Source organism: Carcharodon carcharias, chromosome 8, assembly GCF_017639515.1.
Source record: "Carcharodon carcharias isolate sCarCar2 chromosome 8, sCarCar2.pri, whole genome shotgun sequence".
In the NCBI taxonomy this organism is placed as follows: Eukaryota; Metazoa; Chordata; class Chondrichthyes; order Lamniformes; family Lamnidae; genus Carcharodon; species Carcharodon carcharias.
Window position 1 is genome coordinate 65,633,344 of NC_054474.1, and position 25,126 is coordinate 65,658,469.

Genomic DNA, 25,126 nt, shown 5'->3' on the forward strand with positions numbered 1-25,126 from the left:
TCAATGTCAGCTTTCAATTTCTATGCCATGCTATTGTCAACAAGTTATTGATCACTCCCTTCTATCTTGGTCTGTGCCCTGTAATACTTCTCGTCAAGATCTCTGTCCTTCAATCTTTGGGAGACTTTTTGATCTCATCACTTCTTGATCTTTGCCCTCAATACTCTCTCATCTTTTTCCCTCAAAGATCTCACAAAATATTTTGATTTCTGCTTTAACACATTTTCTTCAGCATGTCATTCATGATCATGCATCATCACCATGATCTTCTTGTCTTTAGGCCTGCGGATAACTTGGTAAAAGTCTCCGTCGCTGATATGTGCTGACATAACTGATCCCAGCCAGGACAGCAAACAGTACGAGTACCAGAATTCCCCTGAGAGGAAAGGGAAACTCACCTGGTTTTTCTGCTCCTGATTTCCATTTATCAAGCCCTGCTGGAACTGTCCATGTGTGGGAGTCAGTTAAATACATTATAAGCATGGCTGTGATGCTGTCTATTAATAGTCAGTCAATACTCTTCTGATGAATGACCAATCCAGAGCGAGCCTCTGGAATTATACTCCAAAATAAATAAGGAAACCAAAAATGTAACAGATTGACACCAAGAATAACTGCCTATTCCTTTACACATCGCTGAAATAAATCTCCTTTCCGAATACTGAAGCTTATGGAACTTTTATTTTAATTAAGAATGAAAAATCTGTAGCACAGAGCAAAATTTAACAAGAATATTGAGAAATTATTGCAAATGTGACTGTGTTGTAAGTGTAATTCTTTAAGATAAAATGTTATGCTGATATGGAAGACTTAAATAACCTACTTTGTCATCAGCTAGTGACTATTATTAATATAAGCACTATACAAATTAGCATTATCTATAGTATAGATACTGCATTGGGCATCCTATATCTTCTGCTGGAGATGTTTTTTTGTGAAATGACCATACAGCAGAGCATTTATCAATGACTGTGATATATTTTTAACACAAAGTCTTTAATTAAAATGAAGTGCGATACGAGTTTCAACACAGAATTCACACCACGTTTTCCAAAAACAGCGTACAAGAAATATTTAAAACAAAAGCTGTAAGTGTTTATTAATGTTCTACAAAATAAACCTTTGTAACAAAAAAACAGTTGCAATTTGAGAACGCTTCTCTAAAATTCAAATTGACAGTTTATCATTAGTAATGTTTTCTACAGTAACGGTATCTGAATAACAGACAACTGAACAGAATTATGGCATATGTGACAGCAAGGCCAAAATCCCTTCATACTTAAGTCAGCTGTTATACTTTCCAACATATATTTTTCCTGTCAACTGCAAAGATCAACACAGGACATCGTTATTTCACTTAATGGTCAGGATTTCATTGCTGTTCAGTGGACTTTTACAGAGGTAATACATGTTAAAACATAAAACCCTGTTTCTTATCATTATTTTTTGTGTAAACATGCTTATGAAGATGAAGAATGTCAGTGTTATGAAATGGGAGGTTTCCACTTTGTATTCTCTGACAACATGAATTGCCCTTAGATCATCATGGTCTAGATCAGATGCAGTGCAAAACTCTGAAGGGGTCCAAATTCAAACTTCACAACCACTCTCTGCACCAATACCAACTTTCATTCCCAACAACAATTTGCATTTATATAGCACCGCTAATGCTGGAAAACATCTATAGGTGCTTCACACTATCAATTATTCCTAATAATCCTAGCAGAACATTGAATTGAAACAACTAAGCAGTGTATCCTTCTGCATGATGATCGCCCATAAATTTTGATTCCTTCCTGGTTCACATTCTCCCCCTCTCTTTGGGTTAACCCACGTATCATGCGCTATGCAATAGCAGATTAACTGCTTTCAAGTATGTATCAGTGGCTTACTGTAATTTGCTACTGGGAAGTTGATGTTCATTGTGAGGGTCCTCAACTTCCAATAGGGAAATCCCGCACTTAGCATAATTGTAAATATATATGCCTAGCTAATTAGGTGAACGGGTTTGTAATAAGCACCTACCATTTACAGTATTTGACTCACGAGTTTACTTCCACTTTAAGTATTATCTGTGTAACAAGAATTCAAAGAGAAGCATTATGCAATTCAAATGAATGACTGGTCTCAGTAATCTATTTGTACAGTGAGTAGTGATGGATATGGTTGACGGTAGGTAATGCAACAAAAGTCTATAAGATTATTATGAAATAATAGCCTTGTATGGCAATAGGGAAAACCATTTAGTTTGAAATTTTTTGCTAATGGGATGGGCCTTCTGGTTAGAGTAGCCATTAATTCCATAGCAAAGCCTTTCTGAACACTGAATTTTATCCATTGCTCAGATGTGTACTGTATGTGATGAAATTAAGGGAGATGAACTAATGATTTTACCAGGGTAAGCAATATTAATACGGATCTTCTTTTCTGCAAAACCAGTTAGCAATGCAATTATAAAAATAGCTTCAATGATTATTGAAAAAAACGTAAGGTCTTGTGTCGTCCAATTTATTAAGATTCAAACCTTAGATGGGATATGCATACTTGTTAGGCTTTTCTTTTGCTTCAGTATATTACAGGAATAGCACATGACATGCTGTATTCGCAAGCTGAGATTTAGTGACCCGATACAAATTTATTAATCACAAATGTTTTGGCACTTAATGTAGTTTTCTAGATATCAAAATGTAATATGTAATATACACCTCCTTCTCGTATGCAAACTCACAGAAACAGATACGGAAATTCCCCTGGTCAAGCTTCCATTCCAGTGGCATTTGGTAATGTCACCTACAGTGTCAATGGCAACATTTACAAACCAGTGTAGGCGTGAAGTGCATGGATAAAATATATTCACCACAATCATGTGTTATTTGATATTTATTCTACAATACTAGGTGGCAGTGGATTTAGGTGCTTCAGATGCTGCCCACTGTAAGGCAAAAGCAAAGCTATTGAATAGGAATGGGTGTGGGACCAATGTAATCTCCAGTGCTGCATACACATTGTATGGATGTTCTTAAAATGTTGTTTCATCATAATCAAATCAAAGTACATTATTTTTGAATTGTGTTTGTTTAAACATTCTTTCTTGGTGTTGCATGATAGGAGAATGTTCATGTTCCCTGGTTCAAATGTGAGGTATTTTACTTTTGCTACTTTCAAATGCCTTTCAACTTTATTAAGAGAAGTCATGTTAACAATTTTTAAAAGCATGTTTCACATTTCAAGTCTCTTGCTTCAGAGTTAATGCTTGATACCAGTCAAGCCCTCTTAAAGCAAACAAGCCCAATAAATGTTCGATGAAGTCTACACTACATTACAACTAATGTGTTTTAGTTATTACCTTGTAAAGACCCCATGTAGTTTACATTCATGAGGGATTAGCCAAAAGCATAATTTGTGCAACAAAAATGAATAGAGAAGCATTAGTCAGTTTAAATTCTGTTCATCATTGTTCTCAGTACACTCTTTGTAACAGTGAACTTGCTTCAATATTAAACCTATTAGCAAATCCTCCTGATCATTAAAGATCATCAAACAGCTAATTGGATTAAAGTGTCATCCACCCACTTATCTTTCAAACAAAATAACTCCTTGTCGTTCGAGGTATTGGAAGTATACCAACAACATAACTGTATGTAGTTAGGTTTCACAATAAGTATTGAATACAGAAATGTATATGCTCTGTCTTTTGTAGGAAAGTTCTACAACAGACTCTACATGTTACCTGTGTGTATAACTGATTTTTAATCTTTACGTGCATTATATCAGTGGCTAAGCTACTGTGTCCCTCTTGACATGGCTGTATATTAACTAAGGTGTTTCATAACTACATAATCTACCGTTGCACAATACAACAATATAAAAGAAAAAAAAAATACAAGAAGTGATGCAGAGTAATGATATCATTTAAGGAGGAACAACAATTTTTTTTGGCAGAATTTGCTCGTACCAGATTTATATTACAAGATGCCTGCAATTGGTATGAACCTTTATGCTGTTGGAATTTTGCAAATCTCAAGATTTTGTTTATGTATTCAACTGCACAGTTAACTGGCAATAAAGCAACACATTCTTACTTCCTTGTCAATTAGAAAAAATCATTTTAAATAACCTGGATAAGCACTGATTTTTTTTCAATTCTTTTCTTCATGTTGGGTTACTATTCCACAGCAACATTGTGTATAACCGAATGGCCATCTCAGAAGGCTTTATGAGTTAACCACATAATGTGGACATTCAGGTCAGGTTAAGTAAGGCTGGTTAGCTTTCTTACTTCAAGGATGTTTGTGATCTATTTGAATTTTTACGACAATCTGACAGATTGCCATGCTGTGATCTCAGCTGCGAGTCCAGTACCATAATTACTACCATGTTTTCCAAACAAAGTATTTGTTTGCTCTTGGGTGATGACTGGCAGACCATCGTGACTAAATGGAGTAATGTTAAATAAAAGTATGTAAAATATGTAATAATTACTGAAATCTTGTACTTTGAGGCCATGCACTTCATGTTGTTCCAACTTGGGTTGAAGTTATATAAGGAATGTATTAAGTTGCTTTTAGAAAGCTTAAACCTATAAATTAATGAGCTAATTAAATATTACATATGAAAAAGCATCTTGCAGTGTAAAAAACACCTATACTAAGATACAGTACTTATTTTCTGACTAAATAATTGGAAGGGGCCCAGCCCTCCCAAATTGGCTCGCTATTTAGGATTTTACAATACCACCATCCATTGGCGTTTTTTTCAAATACTTCAAAAACAGTTCCCTCCTTAAATCCAGCGGTCTCCTCATCTCCTGCAAAATCTGCAAGAGCTACATAAAGGCATGGTTTTGAGGATTCTTCATCTTTGGGCAGATTTAAATTGACGGATGCAGCACTAATCTTCTCTTTCCCTGGTTCTATTTTTTCTGCCTGTCTTTCTGTTACTTTTGAAGGAACAATTGGTTCTTTTCTATGTTCATGAACTTTGGATGGAACAGCTCCTTTTACTGGGAGCAGCTCCTTTGCACCTCCCCTAGCTTTAATATCATCTTTGCCATGTTCATGAGATGAACCTGATTTAAATCTTGGTGGAGCTATGAAAGGCTTATTTTGTCCCCAGGGGGGTTTGTTCTCAGCTGCATCTTTCTGATGACCCTTCATATCCGCAGATTCTATTGAGGTTTTCTTTGGCAGTGGGGGTCTTCTTGGTGGCACAACTGGTCGAGGTGGACCTTCTTTGTGTGTGGAAGTCGGGCCTTTCAGTTGAGCGTCATCTGCTTTCTTCTCAATTGGCTTTAAACTCTTTGAAATACCTGCTTTTTCTTCAGTGATACTAGGATCATCCCTATGATTCTGTTCACTTTCAAGGCCATTTTGTTCTCCCTGAATAACCTTCATTTCACTTATCTTAGAGCTCATTCCTAAGTCTTGCTTCAGTTGAGGTTCATTTTCTACATTTCCATGAGAGCTATACGTATCTATAGAAGATTGATTATTTGAGCAGTTTTGATTGCCAACAACATTCTGGGAAGAGTCCTGCTCCCCCATTTTGTCTGGCAGTTTTGCTCTTCTCAACTTACTTCTCAGGTTGGAGATATCAACTTCAGATTCAGGCTGACTTTCACCTTTCATGACGGGAAGTGGCTTAGGTCTCAATAGAGGTCTTGGCTTTAGTGGTAGATTTGGGGATGATTCCACTGATTTGTCTTCTGTATCGGGCTTTGATTTTGCCGGTCTTCCCACAGGCTTCAGATTAGGCCTTGCAATTTCACCTGCTATTGTCTTGGGCCCAGTTTCAAGTCCTTTTGACTGTGAAATTTTACTTGCTTCAACACTCAGCTTCTTGTCTCCTTTAGGTGCCATTTTTGGGGGCAACAGAGGTAAAATACCTCCTGGTACGGCAGGCTTGGGTGGAAGTCCCTTTGAATGTTTTTCCACTGCTTCCACCTCAAACTTGCTGCTAATCTGTTCTTTCTTGAATGGAAAAACTGGTTTCTCTTTGTTGAACCTGGAAGAGTCATTACTAATTACATTTGAAGGAGAACACGGCTTGGATTGAGATTCTACATTTGAGGGAGAGTTGAATTTATTGTCAGAAGTTGGGGCCTTACTTGCATCCCTTCCTCTCCGATCCTTTAGTCTGTGTGGAATTACGGACTCATTGTCAACATCATTTGATTGTGGCTCTTTGGGAAGAGCTGTAGTTAAAAAGGCACTTTCTCCATTAGTACTGCTTCCTGTAGCTCCATCTGAAAGTTTAAGTTTTGCCAGTTCTTGTGCTAAAGGCGGAAGGAAATTTGCCCTTGAAGCATTACTTGATTTCTTGTACTTGTCAATGAAGGAAGCTGGAGCCCATCCTTCCTCGTCATCTATCTGAATGTACCACCAACCACTTAAGTTCTTTTCTATTACCTATGAGGAAACAAATAAATACATTTATTTTGAGTAACAGCATAATGTAATAACACAATAAACAGGGGCACTAATGCCCTCCCCTGCTCGGAAATGTCTCAAGAGAAATCCCACTGAATGAAATGAAGGCTATGACTTCAAAATAACACTGCAGAATCACAAACCAATGTAAAGAAGATCCTAACCTAGAGTTTACGTGGGAAAAACCATTTTCTATTATTTCACATATATATAAAGATATATATAGCATTTTATCATATAATTTTTTGGATCTAGAATGTGTGCATCTGTTTCAGATGTTATATCACCCACATCACAAGAATAAGTTAAAAACAAACTTTAGTTAGTCATAAAAAAATTATTAATATCGTCCAGGCTTAATCATGATAATGTATTTTTACATGGGATAAAGTTCTATAGGGTCACCATTGATACCCAACTATGAACTGCTGTCTTTAGGAAGGAAAATAAAAATGGAAGGGAAAATGCAGCTTTAATTTCCCTCTGCTAACCAATAAATTGAAGGTGTAGAGAATATAGCATTTTCATTGGATTAATCTGTGAATCACTCTTTGTGTTAACTGCAGCAGTTTCAAATTGAACTGATTAAACTTGGTGCTGTCTATGTAACAAAATTGTTATCCAAACTTATATTGGCTACACACTTGGGCATCCTCAGGGGTCCAGTTTATCAAGAATAATTATTTTGAAGTGGATTTTATAGTATAAATTTTATCTTTGTGCTAATTTTCTATGATCTACACTCTTACAGCTTTCAAACTGTATCCTGTGTCTACGATTCAACATGTGCCCTCATTAAAGTGCAGTAACAGTAAAGGCTACCAAGTCCCCTGGGCCTGATGGCCTGCATCCTTGGGTATTAAAAGAAGTGGCTGTAGAGATAGTGGATGCATTGGTCATAATACTCCAAAATTTCTTAGATTCTGGAAAGGTCCCAGCGGATTGGAAAACTGCAATGTAACACTGCTGTTCAAAAAAGAAGGGAGACAGGAAGCAAGTAATTATAGACCGGTTAGTCTAACATCTGCCTTTGGGAAAATGCTGTAATACATTATTAAGGAAGTAGTAGCAGGGCATTTAGAAAATCATAATACAATTGGACAGAGTAAATGTGGTTTAATGAAAAGGAAATTGTATTTGACAAATTTATTAGAGTGGATAAAGAAATACCAGTAGATGTAGTGTTCTGAATTTCCAAAAGACATTCAATAAAGTGTCACATAAAAGGTTACTGCACAAGATAAGAGCTCATGGTGCTGGAGGTGATACATTAGCATGTGTAGAGGACTGGCTAACAAACAGGAAACAGGGTCAGGATAACTGGATCATTTTCAGGTTGGCAAACTATAACAAGTGAAGCACCTTAGAGATCAGTGCTGAGGCCTCAACTAGTTACAATCTATGTTAGTGACTTGGATGAAGGGGTCGAATGTATAGTAGCCAAATTTGCTGATGATACAAAGATAGGAAAGCAAGTTATGAAGAGGATAAAAAGAGTCTGCAAAGGGAATAGATAGGTCAACTGAGTGAACAAAAAGATGGAGTACATTGTAGAAAATGTGAGGTTGTCCACTTTGGTAGGAAGAATAGAAAAACAGGATTTTTTTTAAAAATTGGAGTGAGACTACAGAATGCTATAGAGGCATCTGGGTATCCTCATATATGAATCACAAAAAAATAGCATGCTGCTACAGAAGTAATTAGGAAGGCAAATAGAATGTTGGCCTTTATTACAATGGGGTCGGAGTATAACATCAAGGAAGTCTTGCTCCAACTGTACTTTGGTGAGACTACATCTAGAGTACTGTGTATAGTCTTGGTCTCTTTATTTGAGGGATAAACTTGGATTGGAGGCAGTTCAGAGAAGATTCACAGGTTGATTCCTGGGATGAAGGTATTGTCTAATGAGAAACGTTGGGTCTATACTCATTCGAGTTTAGAAGAATGACTGATGATTTCATTGGAACATATGAGATTCTGAGGGGGCTTGTCAGGGTAGATGTTAAGAGGCTGTTTCCCTTCAGTATAATCTAGAACTAGGGGCCACATTTTCACCATAAGGGGTCTCTCATTTAAGATGGAGATGAGAAGGAATTTATCTAGAGGATCATCAATTTTGGAGCACTCTACCCCTAACAGCACTGGAGGCTGGATCATTAAATATATTCGAGGCTGAGTTAATCAGATTTTTGTTCTGAAAGGGAGTCAAAGGTTATTGGGGGTAGGCAGGAAAGCAGAGTTGAGGCCAAGATCAGATCAGCTATGATTTTATTGAATAGAGGAGCAGGCTCGAAGGATCGAATGGCCTACTCCTGCTTCTATTTCTTACATTCATGCACCTAAGCATTTGTCTGGTTAATGGAATTATAGTTATTTCTGACAGCCAGCATGAGCAGTAGGTGATCCAGATCAGGTTAAATAATTAGATAGAGAGTAAATCTTCTTTAGCTCTTTACTTTTTTTTCCATTTCCCAAGCTATCGTGTAACTGGGGAGGACTTCCTCGGGGACATTTCCATTCCAACATCATAACTTCAGTGGAATACCCTGGACTTTTGCCAAAGTTAGGTGGAACAGGAGAAGCCCTCAGTAAATTTAACCCCTGTTTTATTGTTAATTATAGGTATTAGGTATTAGGCCTGCGTATATTTGGAACTGGCTTGAGAATGCCCAGACTGAATTCCCAAAAGGCTCAGGAAAGTTTCTGCCATTACTCTGTGCTGGATTTGAACTTTGCATCCCAAAAAAGAAATGGACACACTTACCCAGCAAAACGCTTCTTGACCATCACATCAGAATGAGCTCACAATGACATTTACATTACTTATATTTATATATATTATATCCTATATGTACACGGCATTTTCATTTGCTTACCTCAACTTTCTGTCCTGCCTGAAAACTGATGCCATCGGGAATGGTCGTCTGGAAAGCAGCTATGGTGTAAAACTCTTCTTCTACTTCAGGAGGAGTTGGTGGTTTGGGAAGGTTCAATCCACGTGGCTGTTTATAAAGTTAGTTAAAGCTGAAATCATTTACCTAGCACACATAAGTGCACTGACATTCATGTTTTATGAATAATTGATAATCTCCCACATAAGGAAAGCTAGTGTGTTAGTGAACAATTAAAAGATATTTTTTAAGAAGTTATTATTGGTAACTATACATATTTTAAGTCACTTGAAGCCTTTCAAAAAATGTAAAGCCATGAAAAATATAGAAACAATAGAGTATCAAATTAGTCATTAATTGCAAGCCTGTAGTCAAGCTGTTTTATTGCAACCAGAGATGGGGGGTAGAAACAAGTATCTATTTTCCCAGGCATAAAATGAGTGCTAAAGATAATAATTTAGCAATGGCATAGCCCCAGCCCAATCTAGACAGGCATTGGTTCCATTGTTTAATGCATGAAGCATATTTATTAGGGATCCTGGGGAAATACCTAAAACAGAGCTTTGGTGCTTTGAATGTTAAAATAGGGAGGACCACGCCTAGTAAAGGACCCCTTAGAAACTAGTCAGCAATGAAAAAGGCAAGCCTGAGACATGTCCCACTCAGAATTCTTCAGTAACCTACATTACCTTGAACAAAAGTCATTATAAAAAAAAACTTCCAGTTGAGCCATGAGAAGCAGGAGCTTTTGAGAAGAAGGATAATACAGCAGGTATAAAATCCTCAAAATGATATAACAACATTCTGCAACAAAGACTGTGTTGTAGTTATTTTTAAAACTTTTAAGACCAAATAAAGTAAAGCATGATGTTCTGTTCCATGACATGAATGGATAGTACTGACTACTGTCCGCTGTTGGTTTCATAGAGGAGAATTTTCTCCCTGTCTTGGGGGTTGGGCTGGGGCAGGCGTGCAGCTGATCGCCGCTCGCGATCAGCTGTGCGTCGCCATTTTAATGGGTGGGTCAATTAAGGTCCACCCAGCATGACGCGCACCCAGAAGTGCTGAGCACTCCCTGTGCGGGCAGGGGGAGTAGGCTGATTCGGGGCCTGCGTTCTTTCGCTGAGGCACAGAGCTGCCTCAGGGAGATCAGTTTGATGGTCAAAAATTTAAATTAAAAAAAAAACATTTAGGACATGTTCCTTTATGTGAAAATGTCACATGAGCTGGGACATGTCTATAACTTTTAATGAAAATCTTTATTTCACTTATAAATCATTCATGAAACCTCATCCCGCCCGTGGATGAGGTTACATGAAAAATGCAAAGGCCGCCTGGGTTCTTCGCCTGCCCACCAACCTTAGGGTTGGACGGGCAGCTACGTTAAGTGGTTTAATTAGTTTTTAAATGGCCTTAACAGGCCTTTGACAGTTTGGAGGGTGCGCAGCCAACTCTGGTGTGCGCCCACCGAACTGAAAATCGGAATGATGCACAGTGACATCGGGATGCATGCCCAACGTCACCCCGCGTCATTTTACGTATCGGTGAGCAGCCCCCGCCCAGCATGACGTGTGCCCGGAAGCGCTGCGCGCTCCCTGTGCGAGCGGAGGGGGATTCCCTGAGTTGGGGCCTGCGTTCTTTTGCACATGCGGGCAAAAGAGCGCAGAAATCTCCCTGAGGCACAGCGGCGTCTTAGGGAGATTAGTTTAAGTTTCAAAAATTTAAATAAAGAAAATAAAAAATTTTAGGACATGTACCCTCATGTGACAGTGTCACATGAGCTGGAACATGTCGATGAACAAGAATGGAAAAACTTCTTAAATTTAAAAACCCTTTATGAAACCTCATTCCGCCTGTGGATTAGGTTCCATGAAAAATGCGAAGGCCGCCTGGACTCTTCGCCTGCCCGCCAACCTTAAGGTTGGACAGGCAGCTCAGTTTATTACTTTAATTGCTTTTTAAATGGTCTTAATCAGCCTTTGACAGTTCGGCGGGCACGTAGCTGAGTGAAAATCTAAATGACGGGTGGTGACGTCGGGATGCCCGCCCGACGTCACCGCGCATCATTTTATGGGCAGAATTTTGTCCTTGGTGGGCGGGCGGGCTCCACCAGCTTGGCGATGGGTGGGCAGCTGAACTCCGCTACCGAAACGGGGCCCGCCACCATTTTGAGTGGGTGGGCCAATAAAGGCCTGCCCAGCAGCCTGCCCGACAGAAAGCACTATGCGCTTCCTGTGTGCGGGGGGGGGGGATTCTCCATCTGTCAAAGTGCGCTCTTTCACGCATGCGACGAAAGCGCGCACTGCTCCTTGAGACCAAGTGCTGTCTTAGGGAGATTACTAACAGGTAAAAAAACTCCAAACATAGAAAAATATTAAAATTATTAACATGTTCCCCTCATGTGACAATGTCACACGAGATGGGACATGTTAATAAATATCACAGAAACTTTACTAAAGATTTTTAAATCCGACACGAAACCCCATCCAGCTAGTGGATGAGGTTTCATGTATTATCAGAAGCCCGCTGGGGCTCCTGGCCTGCCCGCCAGCCTTAAGGTTGGACGGGCAGGGTCTTTAACAATCTTAATTAGCCTGTCAATGGCCTTAATTGGCCATTGACAGGTTGGCGGGTGGACAGCTGATTTCGCTGTCCACCCGCCTTCCTGAAGGTTTAAATGCACTAAATCATTTAAATCATCCCGCATCAGTTTCCCGTCTCCACTCCCACTCGCCGAGCCGAAAATTCAGGTCTTTAGCTCTGTGGCTTTGTCTGCACCCTCCACCATTGATCAAAGTACTTGCAACTAAGTACTTTTAAAATGTAATTTTAACTAAGCTTTTGGTCACCAGCCCTAATTTCTCCCTTCCTGCTATGCCTGTTTCCTCTTTTGTGATGTGATTTGGGACATTTTTGTGTTAAAGCCTCTACATGAACACAAATTAACGTGCTGATACTCACCACAGTAAGATCTCTTCGTGGGGGTGGCCTCTGTCTCATGTTTGGTAACTCTGTATTGTTTAAAAGAAATGTAATTAACTTTTGTTGTAAAGATAGCCAAGACCTCTTCCAATTTTCAATATAGTTAATGGGCGAACAGGCATTTTCATTTTCAAGTTAAATGCTATACTTAACACATCTCACACTCTGAAAAAAGTTAAACACAACATGAATGAGCCTTTGGCCTCTAGATGTGACTGACATAAAATTTGAAAATTTCAATCAGAAACTAGTAAAAGCAAAAAAGTGCCTGAAGATAATAATTCTTGGAGGTTGGTTGAGGCAACTAGTAAAAAACTGAAATGAAAGCAGACAAGTTGGATTCACAGATCCACAGATCCTGTGGTGATGTGAAATTGCAGTGCAACTCAAGAGAGGGAACCTAATTTAACTCCAGGGCACATTGAATTCAGCAATTATAAGACCATTTCCAGTGGGGAATGTCAAATTAACAGTGGGTGCAGTGTAGCTCCACATCAGTGTGAAGCCATATTTTAAAAGTATCCAGAGGGTCCCATGGAAATTATTGCTTATTATGGAATACTTTTAAGTTTGCAATAAAAATGACATTTCTGCCAGCTCTTGGAACTTGACATCTCAGGTTCATAGCCATGAAAACATAATTTAATAAATTTCACCATCAAAGGAGTTAGGAATGGAACACAGGACATCACCTTGTTGTCGTTCATTCCCCCAGGCTCCACCTCCACGTACAACCCCCTGCTCAATTTTCACCTATTCTAGAAGTGTTGGGTCATACAGGAAGGGACTCAACTTTTGCTTTACCTTTTCAAGGAGCAACATTAACTAGATAGACGAGTCGCAGCTATTAATCATTCCTGTGATCTGTTTCATCATTAGCAATATTCTGAAACAGAATGAGGGGAGGTGCTGGTGTGGTGGTATTGTCACTGGACCAGTAATCCAGGATGATGGGGACCCGAGTTCGAATCCCACCCTGGAATTAAGAGGCTAATGGTGACCACAAAAAAAATTGTAAGGAAAAGGCAAAGAAATCTGCAGTCCTTACCTGGTCTGGCCTACATGTGACTCCAAACCCACAGCAATGTGGTTGACTTTTTTTTCTAAAAGAAATAAAACCGGACACTGGGAATGACAATGGCAAACTCAGCCCAGTCAACCCTGCAAAGTCCTCCTTACTAACAGCAGGTGGCTGGTGCCAAAATTGGGAGAGCTGCCTCAGAGACTACTCAAGCAACAGCCTGACATAGTCATCTGCATGGAATCATACCTCACAGATAATGTCCCAGACACCATCGTCATCCCTGGGTATGTCCTGTCCCACTTGTAGGACAGAACCATAGAGGAAGCAGCACGGTATATAGTCAGGAGGGAGATGCTCTGGGAGTCCTCAGCATTGATTGCGCACCCCATGAAGTCTCAGCAGGAAACCTCATGCCACCTCACCGCCACCACCCACAGCACCCCTGCCTCCTGCCAAAACCCCGCAGTTGATGAATCAGTGCTCTTCCATGTTGAACACTTGGAGGAAGCACTGAGGGTGGCAAGTGTGCAGAATGGCAGAATGTACTCTGGGTGAGGAACTTCAATGTCCATCAGCAAGAGTGGCTCGGTAGTACCACTACTGACTGAGTTGGTTGAATCCTAAAGGATATAGCTGTTACCTGGATTTGTGGCACATGGTGACAAAGTCCCGCCTTCACCTTCACACTAAGGATACCCTCCATCATGTTGTGTGGCACTATCACTGTGCTAAATGGGATAGATTTCGAACAGATCTAGCAACTCAAGACTGGGAATCCACGAGGCACTGTGGGTCATCAGCAGCAGAATTGTGCTCAACCACAATCTGTAACCTCATGGCCTGGCATATCCCCACTCTAACATTACCACAAAGCCAGGGGATCAACCCTGGTTGAATGAAGAGTGCAGGAGGGCAGCACCAGGCACACCTAAACATGATGAAACTACAACACAGGATAAGCCAAACAGTGTAAGCAGCAAGTTTTTTTTTTCTTTTTTATTCATTCCTGGGATGTGGGCATCGCCTGTTAGGCCAGCATTTATTGCCCATTCCTAAATGCCCTTGTTCAGAGGCATTTAAGAGTCAACCACATTGCTGTGGGTCTGGAGTCACATGTTGGGCCAGACCAGGTAAGGACAGCAGGTATCCTTCCCTAAAGGCCACTAGTGAACCAGATGAGTTTTTACAATCGGCAATGGTTACCATTAGACTTTTTAAATCCAGATTTGTATTGCATTCCAGAATATTGTCTGGGCCCATAGCCTTTGCAGTATTCAGTGCCTTCAGCTGTTTCTTGATATCATGTGGAGTGAATCGAATTGCCTGCTGTGGCGGGATTCAAACTCAGGTCCCCCAAGCATTACCCTGGGTCTCTGGATTACTAGTCCAGTGACAAAACCACTACACCATCCCTCCCCCTGTAGACGGAGTAAACAGAGCTAAGTGATCCCACAACCAACAGATCAGACCTAAGCTCTGCAGTCCTGCCACATCCAGTCCTGAATAGTGGTGGACAATTAAACAGCTCACTGGAGGAGGATGGTCCACAAATATCCCCATCCTCAATGATTGGGGAGCCCAGGACAAAAGATAAGGCTTAAGTATTTACAACAAACTTCAGCCGGAAGTGCTGAGTGGGTGATCCATCTTAGTCTCCCCCGGAAGTCACCAGCATCACAGATGCCAGTCTTTAGGCAATTTGATTCACTCCACATGATATCAAGAAACGGCTGAAGGCACTGGATACTGCAAAGGCTATGGGCCCTGACAATATTCTGACAATAGTACTGAAGACCTGTGCTCCAAAACTTGCTGTGCCCCTAACCAAGCTGTCCCAGTACAACTGCAACACTACCATCTACCTGGCAATGAGGGAAATTGGCCAGGTATGTCCTTAACACAAAATGCAGGACAAATCCAACTCGGCCATTTACTGTCCCCATCAGACTACTCTCTATCATCAGTAGAGTGATGGAAGGGTTAATCAACAGTGTTATCAAGCGGCACCTGCTTAGCAATAACCTGCTCACTGATGCTCATTTTGGGTTCCGCGAGGGCCACTCCGCTCCTGACCTCATTACAGCCTTGGTTCAAACGTGGACACAAGAGTTGAACTCCAGAGGTGAGGTGACAGTGTCTATCCTTGACATCAAGGCAGCATTTGACCGAGTGTGGCATCAAGGAGCCCTAGCAAAACGGAAGTCAATGGGAATCAGGGGGAAAACCCACTGCTGGTTGGAGTCATACTTAGCACAAAGGAAGACGGTTGTGGTTGTTGGAGGTCAATCATCTCAGTTTCAGGACATCAATGCAAGAGTTCCTCAGGGTAGTGTCCTTGGGGAAACCATCCTCAGCTGCTTCGCCAATGACCTTCCTTCCATAAGGTCAGAAGCGGGATGTTCACTGATGATTACATACTGTTCAGCGCCATTCGCGACTCCTCAGATACTGAAGCAGTGCATGTCCAAATGCAGCAAGACCTGGACAATATCTAGGCTTCAGCTGACAAATTGCAAGTAACATTTGCGCCACACAAGTATCAGGCAATGAACATCTCCAACAAGAGAGAACCTAACCATCACGCCTTGACCATCTTCTACTATCAACAACCTGGGGGTTACCATTGACCAGAAACTGAACTGGACCAGCCATGTAAATGCTGTGGCTACAAGAGCAGGTCAGAGGCTAGGAATCCTGCAATGAATACCTCACTTCCTGATTCCCCAAAGCCTGTCCACCATCTACAAAGCACAAGTCAGGAGTTTGATGAAAAACCCTCCACTTGCCTGGATGAGTGCAGCTCCAACAACACTCAAGAAGCTTGACATCATCTAGGGCAAAGCAGCCCACTTTATTGACACCCCATTCACAAACATTCACTCTCTCCACCACCAACTCTCAGAGGCAGCAGTGTGTGCCATCTACAAGATGCACTGCAGAAACCCACCAAGCCTCCTTAGACAGCACCTTCGAAACCTATGACCACTACCATCTTCATGGATGAGGGCAGCAGAAACATGGGAATACCACCACCTGGAAGTTCCCCTCCAAGCCATACACCATCCTGACTTGGAAATATATCGTTGTTCCTTCACTGTCACTGGGTCAAAATCCTGGAACTCCCTCCCTAATAGCGCTGTGGGTGTACCTACCCAACATGGACTGCAGCAATTCAAGAAGGCATCTCACCAGCACCTTCGCAAGGGCAATTAGGGATGTGCAATAAATGCTGGCCTAGCCAGCGATGCCCATATCCCATGAATGGATGAAAAGTAGAATATCTGAAGTGAGAACTCCTATAGCTCCAACAAGCGACTGCCATCTGTTTCTTGTCACACTTAATGAAGACACTCTATGTGGCTGCACAGTTCCAAGCACATACTTACTGCCTTTCGCATCAGCACATGCTGCCCCTCGGATCTCGATTTTTTCATCTTTCTGGTCAAATAATGATGTCTTCTCTCTGATCTCTTTAGTGGAGGCTGAATGTTTTCCAATTCCATCAAGGTCCATTGCACTTGAATGGATAGATTGCCCTGAAATTATTTTCTGACCCAAGAGATCACTGGTAGCCTTTTTCAAGTAAGAGGCAGGGGCCCACCCCTCCCGATTTTGATATCTGTTTAAGAAAAAAAATAAGCATTTTCTGAAATGAACTCTCCTGGTCAATGTGACATTGCTGTACCTGAACTCTCAAAATTGGTTCTATCAACCTGTATTTAATTTAAAACAGAGACCAATAATAAATAAATTAGAACACGTGATGAATTTAAAGTAGCTGCTTTCTAATGGCAAACATAATCAAGAACCCTTTCAGCTCTCTGAGAGAACAACGTCGCCATGTCTTTCCCCCAACTCCCCCATTAGAGAGAAAACCTCTTAAACCAAATAGGAAGTCATGCTATTAGATTTTTTTCTGATATTTTGACTTACATATGTTTCTATCTCATCCATTTGTGACTGAAAGGACATACATGTTACCTGCTCTCAGGTCTGTAACTGAACAGGTGACTGGGAAGAACTGTTTCTCCAAATTTGTGGTTGAGATTGCATGCATTAAATGGGAATCTCATGAAGGAATCTCATCCTATTCCATGGCACAATCAGGAGAACCTGAAACTATCCACTCCCCACGACAAGGTGTGGAAAGGGGGTGGGGGGGGCGGTGGGGGTGCAGGTGAAAAGGGGTTAAATAGTGAAATTTGTGAAAACTAACCCCGAACCTGGCACGAACACATCTGTGTCTGTTTTAACAGTGACAGCTTTAAGAATGCCTGAAGAACCCACTCTGGAAGGTCAGGTGAGTAGTTCTATCTAAATGAGACTGCATCCCTGATATTTGTGCAGCAATCTGAATTTAATACCTCCTGCATGAGTTTCCTGAAGTTCAGGAAACCCTTCAGCTAAAGGAAGCTGGGCGCAGCTGGATCTAGCAGGTACTTTTTACGGCACTCCTTGTGGGCCAGGAGAAGGAGGATTGCTGCTTCTCTCAGTGTATCAAGCAAATCTTTTGCCATGATTTGTTGGACAAACCACTACCCAATCCAAACCCTCAAACCCTCCCGGTCCCCCCTCCCTTCCATTTGCCAGTCTGACCACTGCACCCACCCCACCCCCCAACACCCCAGGGGATCTTTCCCGGTTGTTCACCAATCTAGTCTCTGATCGGTAGTTGGGATGAAGGTGAGTTAAAAAAAAATGGTAATGAGGTCCTGCCATTACATTTGGTAAGACCTCCAATCTCCCAGGAAATTACCCCTCCCCCCACCTACCCCACAACATTGCTCCCTGCTCCCTCCCTGCCAATATCATGGCCAATAGATAGGGATGCAAAAATGACACAATACTGAAACCACTTATCACATATTTATTACAAGATACAGGGTGCTGGCACTAGGACTTAGTTCTTTAGGCCTATACAAAATGTCAAAAACATCCAAATGAAAATGTAGCAAAATAGTGCATAGTTAAATTTCAGTTGCATTTGATGGCAAGTAACCAATTAAATCAAACATAGGATTAAAGGGCCCAACACAAAATTCTCTTGACCTCCCAACTATCTTAGCAAATTGCTGACATTCAACTAATATTGCAGAATAGGTAAAACATTAGTGAAAGTATGAGCTGAATCTTCTGAGGAGTGGCGATCACCATTTGTTTGCCACTCAGTTCCTATTTTCCTACCTTAGAATGGAGCTCTATATTTTGTGCCTGGACTTCTGAACCAGGCTTACTGAGAAACGTGGAGCATATCTGCTCCTGGAGTCCTTTCCTCGTACTGTAAGAGCATCGGGGGAGGATAAGCCATGCCCCTCATTACAGCACTAGCTGCCATATTCTGGTAAGTTTTAAATGTCCCTTTGTTTAAACGCCATTTTGACAAGCCTGTGAGAGAAGGTAAGTGGATGAGACAGGGGGATAAGGTGTATCGTCGTTGGGGGATCGGGGTAGTTGAAGGGTTAGTGGGTGGGTGGGAGGGTAGGATGGGTTGATGGGGTTGGGGATGGGGGTAGTGGCAGTATGGGGTGGTCAAGGTTGGGGGCTAGAGCAGTTGAGAGGTAAGGGGGGGTGGGGGGAATGGGAGTAGGGTGGGTTTGTGGGGTCAGGGATGGTAGTGGGGGGTGCGGGGTGGTCAGAAGTGGGAGAGTAGTGGCGTTGGGAGTATCAGGGCATGGGTGGATAATTGGGGCTGGGTGTAGTCGGGCAGTGCCAGTGGTATAGATACCCGTGTGTCAGAACTGATTTTAATCCTTCTAACTTTTTTGGGTAACTATTCTGTAAGTGAGTTGGAACCATCCGAAGTCTCTGACTTTAAACCAGAGGTTTGGAGGGTTCCGGACACAGGGTAATTGCCCAACGGAAGTTGAAACTTCCTGGGCAAATCCTGTGTAGTCAGTGCGCGGGGGCATTTAAGGGGTCCTCCAGTACATCTTACGGGGTACAACAAGTTTCTGTTGATAGTTTCCATTGGGATTGCTGCTAAATGCATGAGAATGTATGACAGGAACCGAAAGTACAAGCACCCCTTTAAGACCAATGAAAAAGCTACTACTGAGAACCATCTATAGTTCGAACCATGTCAATCGTCACTGCTGCAAAGGGACTTCATGCAAAAGATGACAGTTCCTCATTGAAAGTCTCTGAGGAACCCTATCATAAGGATCAGAACTAGGATTTTTTTTTATAACTGTGTGATACCAAACGGATGTTAATCCTTCCTCAACTGGTTACATCAGGAGGATATTACATAACGTCTATTTCAACAAATTAATCATATCCTGTAATATAAAGAAAGACAGTTCATTGATTAAATAGGAAACCTTCAGAATCTGGTGTGCCTGCGTCAAACACATTCGACTAATGCAATGTGATAACATCTGCTGGGTGACTCAAGTGTAATTTTAAGACATTAACAAAATTTATCATAAAACACTGACATATTTCAAGATTTTATTTTTTGTAAAGTAGCCTCTCAATTTTGCCCCAAAACCACACTTCCCTTAGATGGGAGCTGGGAACAGTTATAATTGTTATAATTATTAAAGACATAATTGTGTTCGAAGCAGTTCAAAGAAAGTTCACTCGACTCATTCCTGGGATGAAGGGCTTATCTTATGAAAAAAGATTGGATAGTTTGGGCCTACAAACACTGGAGTTTAGAAGAATGAGAGACGATCCTATTGAAACATTTAAGATTCTGAGGGGACTTGATAGGGCAGATACCAGAAGGATGTTTCCACTTGTGGGAAAGACTAGAAATAGGGGACACAGTTTAAGAATAAGGGGTGTACCATTTAAGACAGAGATGAGGAGAAATTTTCTCTCTCAAAGGGTCATTAGTATGTGCAACTCTCTTCCCCAGAAATCAATAGAGGCTGGGTCACTGAATTTTTTCAAGGCAGAGTTAGACAAATTTTTGATAGACAAGGGAGTCAAGAGTTGTGAGGGGCAGACAGAAAAGTGGAGTCGAGACACAACCAGATCAGCCATAGTCTTATTGAATGGCAGAGCAAGTTTGAAGGGCTGAATAGCCTACTCCTGCTCTTAAGTCCTATGTTCCTATCTCTATTACTCACCAGGTATTGTGATATCGCTATCAGAATATTTAGCTGAATAGTGTAGAAATACAGCCCTTCCTCTGGTGAAATGCATCAAAAGGAGGAAACTCTAATATCAACTTTGTTAAAGACAGGGGCCAAAATTTGGGTGCACAATGTCTGTTATTTTGGCATTATGGGTGCCATTTTGCATCCAAAATGGCATTTGTGATGCATATCAAGACACCATTTTGGTGAGGGTGTAAGCTCACACGCAGGGAGTGTTGACCAGAGATATGTCAATTAGATCGATCATGATGTCAATCAGTGCTGCCTTTTGGACCTCAATGCCTTATTTCTTTTCAACCTGGCACAGCTGAACATGCACTCAGCAACAAGAAAGATCCCTCCAGCCAATGCTATTCGAAAGGATTATCAACTACTTATAAAGTATTTGCTGATGGATTTCTATTCACTCCTACTGTAACTGTAGAGGTTTTTGGAGTGTCTGGAGTTGTTTAAAACCACTGAAGTCTAGGGTGGTGTGGTATGTGAGGATCTTTGTACTGACTTCAAGAATTTTGCAGGAATCACTTGCTCCCATACATGGGATAGTAATTTGCAACCCTTAGCCTACAGCATGCCAGGGAGAGCAGCAGCAACAGCAGGAAGGGGACGCTGCTGGAAGAGGGAGGAAGGGGAGGGGATGAGGGCTCGCAGCAGAAGTGTTGAGGGAGCAATTCTTCTAGCTGAACTTCAGCAAGGAACAGTGTCTAGATGTCTCCCCTTCAATAAAGAGGTCCTCACTGTAATCTGCCACTAACTGTTAGCACCATGAACTTGCCAATATTTTCCCCATCAATTTCAGGGCCATTAATTCTCAAGAAAAGTTCTGCAATATGTAGCAAATTCAGAGAATAAGATTTGAGAATCGCTATGATCACAATTATTTTGGATTCTATATATGGGGCAAAAGTGGCAACAGAGCAATCTGCAATCCTACATTTCTGATTTAATTGCTCATGCACATTAGAATGAGAGAACATCTATAAGAATACTCTTACAATTTACCCCAGATAGGAATATAGGTGGTGCTGTTGCACATCTATTTCTCTTTTCTCTCTAGTCCAAATCATTTTGGTATCTTAATGCATAAGATTCCCATTTATGGTGTGTGTCATCTTTATTCAATAAACGGTGTGAAATTTAACCTGTTTCCTTACTACTTTTGTTTTGCTGTTCCTTCAAATATTTTTTAAACATTTGGGGGCAATCAGTGTGTGCGTGCGCTGAGAAAATGCCGATGTAGGAGAAGCATTGAAACAATTCTGGCACATGGGCCAGGATTTTCCGTTTGGGCTGGGGGGGCAGGGTGGTGGTGGTGGTGGTTGGCGGGGGGGGGGGGGTAGAGTGGGAGCGGGAGTGGGCAGGGGTGCACCCGATCGTCACCCACGATCAGGTCCAATCCACCATTTTACACGGACGGGCCAATTAAGGCCAGCGCAGCGTATTTGCCGACTCCCGTGGATAGCGGGAGTGTGCGGGCGGCAGTGGGTGTGCACAGACCACCGGGTCCAATGGCGACCCAGCAGTCTGTTTAAAAGAAGGCCTGGCAGCCTCCTGTAGGCTGCTCACAATGGCCAGTGCTAGGCTGCACCGGAGGGGTTCGGGTGTGCAGGCCAGGCTGGATGGAAGGCCAGAGGAGCAGGCCAGGCTGGAGGGTGGGCCGGAGGAGAAGGCCAGGCTGGAGGGTAGGCCAGAGGAGCAGGCCAGGCTGGAGGGTAGGCCAGAGGAGCAGGCCAGGCTGGAGGGCAGGCCAGAGGAACAGGGAAGGCTGGAGGGTAGGCCAGAGGAGCAGGCCAGGCTGGAGGGTAGGCCAGAGGAGAAGGCCAGGCTGGAGGGTAGGCCAGAGAAGCAGGGAAGGCTGCAGGGTGGGCCAGGGGAGGGCCAAAGCGTCCCTGGTTTTTCTGATGAATGCCTTGCTGCCCTCCTCAGGGAGGTGCCAGCATGGCAAGAGGTATTGGTCCCCCCAGGATGGGAGGAGGAGGCCCCTCCACCATTTGACCAAATATGCCTGGGAGGAGGTGGCGGAGGTGGTGAGCTCCTGCGACGTGGTGCAGCGCACCTGGATCCAGTGTCGCAAGCACTTCAATGATTTGTTGCGCTATGGCAGGATGAATACCATGTTGGCATTGGGAATTTAACCCAGCAGGTAGCCTTACCTTCTGAGCAACCCCAACACCCCCCAACCCCACCCCTCGCCCCCACAAGTTTTACTATCATGACTGCATTGCATCATTTAGGGCATTTTTCCTTTGCTGGGTGGCCAAGCAGGTAGTGCCCATGCTGAGGTCAGCCTGAGTGGATCATTAGGAGATGAGTTCTCCCCTGCACCATGTGTTGTTTTTAGTCACACATGACTAGTTTGGGGCAACCTGGAGGAGCTGCAGCTAGGCGCATACTCAGAACCCCAGGACATGTCCTATTCAGGGTGATGAGATGGTGGAAGGGGAGCCTCAAGGTGTCGTGACAAAGAAACATCTGCTGCCCTCTATGCTGCAGGTGGTTGCGCCTCCTTGCTATGGGAAGTAATGCTGTGTGGTTCCTAATGTGATGTAGCATGTGTCCATGCATTCGGGAGGTGGGCAGCAGGCCTAGCATCTTGATCTGAGTGATCAGCAGTAGTGGGGACAGGAGGCGCTGGAGGCCTGATATGCCCCACTCTGGTTGGGGTGTGGTGTGCGCGTGCAGAGTCCACGTGCAATTTGCCCTAATGAATGGTCTTCTCTCTTTTTCAGGAGAAGGCAGCTGATAACACGTCCGAGCATGCGAGGACTGGAGGCAGCCAGGCACAGCTCTGCATATTAACCCGGTTCGATCAGGAGGCCCTTAAGCTGGAGAGACACCATGCACCCAGGTCTACTGGTATCAGTGAGGCTGGAGTGGCATGGCCAGGTATTTAAGACCAACAGTGAGATCTGCATTTTCCTCCCAACAGTCAAAGCACTGAAGATTGTTAAATTAGTTATTGTTGCAACATTGCTCATTGCTGGGTCATAGAGTCATACAGTCAGAGAGGTATGCTGCACAGAAAGAAGGCCCATCAAGTCTGCACCAGTCAAACAAGTACCTAACTATTCTAATCCCATTTTCCAGCACTAGGCCCATAGCCTTGTATGCCATGGCATCGTAAGTGCACATCCAAATACTTCTTAATTCTTATGAGGGTTTCTGCCTCTACCACCCTTTCAGGCAGTGAATTCCAGATTCCCCCACCCTCTGGGTGAAAAAATTCTTCCCCACATCCCCTCTAAACCTCCTGCCCCTTACCTTAAATCTATGCCCCCTAATTACTGATCCCTCCACCAAGGGGAAAAGTTCCTTCCTGTCTACCCTATCTATTCCCCTCATAATTTTATGCACCTCAATCATGTCCCCCCTCAATCTCCTCTGCTCCAGAGAAAATAACCCCAGTCTATCCAATCTCTCCTCATAACTAAAACTCTCCAGCCCAAGCAACATCCTGGTAAACCTCCTCTGCACTCTCTCCAGTATAATCACGTCCGTCCCACAACGTGGACTCCAGAACTGCACGCAATACTCTAGCTGTGGCCTAACCAGCATTTTATACAGATCCAGCATAACCTCCCTACTCTTAAATGCTATGCCTCGGCTAATAAAGGCAATTATCCCATATGTCTTCTTAACCACCTTATCTACCTGTCCTGCTACCTTAAGGGACCAGTGGACATGCACACCAAGGTCCCTCTAATCCTTGTTAGTTCCCAGGGCCCTATCGTTCATCATGTATTCCCATGCCTTGTTTGTCCTGCCCAAGTGCATCACCTCACACTTATCCGCATTAAATTCCATTTGCCACTGATCAGCCCATCTGGCCAGCCTGTCTATACCCTCCCGTAATCTAAGGGTATCCTCCTCACTATTTACCACCCCAACAATTTCTGTATCAATTGGTTCTGGAAGGTTGAGCGTATAATGAGCTGGGGAGACAGGGATGACGTTTGCCAGTGTGTGCACGCTAACGGATCCACTGTCCTTGTTCTTCCTTTCAGCATCATCACAGCAGGGCTGGGAGGAGGAGCAGCAGATGCCCCCTCGCATTCCTGAAGGACTTGAAGTCTCACCAGCGTCACACCATTTCTGCGAGGCAGGCACCAGCACAGATATTAACACCTCAGTGGGAATTCGAACATCAGCTCAAGTCCCGGGGCACAGTGGTGAGGGCACTTCACAGTTGCTGGAGGAGCTGACAGAGACAGAGAGTGCTCATGGCGCCAGCAGTCAGAGGACTGCAGGGGACCAGGCACATGCTCAGTCAGTGCCTGATGATGTGCCTCTGGAGTCGTCCGCAATGCAGCAGCTGCAGGAAATGTGGCCGGGTGTGCGGGAGCATCTGGATGTGATACAGGAGGCTATGCTTGGCTTGGCTCTGTGGAGTCTACGCGGACACTCGCCGAAGCAATGAGCCACATGTCCGAGCACCAAACATCCTCCACGGAGAGACTGGCGACTCTCTCGTGGAGAGACTACTCCAGGAGATCTGCCAGTGCTTCCTGGGGATGCGTTCTGACCAGCAAGCCTTCACATCGACAATGAACTCAGCTGGTCAGTGCCAGTGTGGGGGGATGGTGTGCACATCAAGCTTCCCAGCTTGTTGCCCATCCATCCACAGTGAGCAGGGAGGTCCGAAGCGACCTCACATCGGCGCAGCAGCTGCCTGGTGTCTCTGCGGACACCTCTCAG

The 25,126-nt window shown here is 43.1% G+C and overlaps 1 protein-coding gene across 3 annotated transcripts in view; it reads right to left on the reverse strand.

Annotated features, from left to right (window-relative positions):
* Positions 1–977: 977 nt before the first annotated feature.
* The window catches only part of sh3pxd2b (SH3 and PX domains 2B), a 306,057-nt gene continuing 281,908 nt past the window's right edge, over positions 978–25,126 (reverse strand). For all 3 annotated transcript variants that reach the window (XM_041193213.1, XM_041193214.1, XM_041193212.1), the window contains 4 exons: positions 16,712–16,944; positions 12,281–12,330; positions 9,305–9,430; positions 978–6,407 (listed from right to left, as the gene is read on the reverse strand). In XM_041193213.1, the coding sequence (XP_041049147.1) occupies positions 4,662–6,407; positions 9,305–9,430; positions 12,281–12,330; positions 16,712–16,944 (2,155 nt within the window). In that variant the 3' untranslated portion in view covers positions 978–4,661. The remainder of the gene's footprint in view (positions 6,408–9,304; positions 9,431–12,280; positions 12,331–16,711; positions 16,945–25,126) is intronic.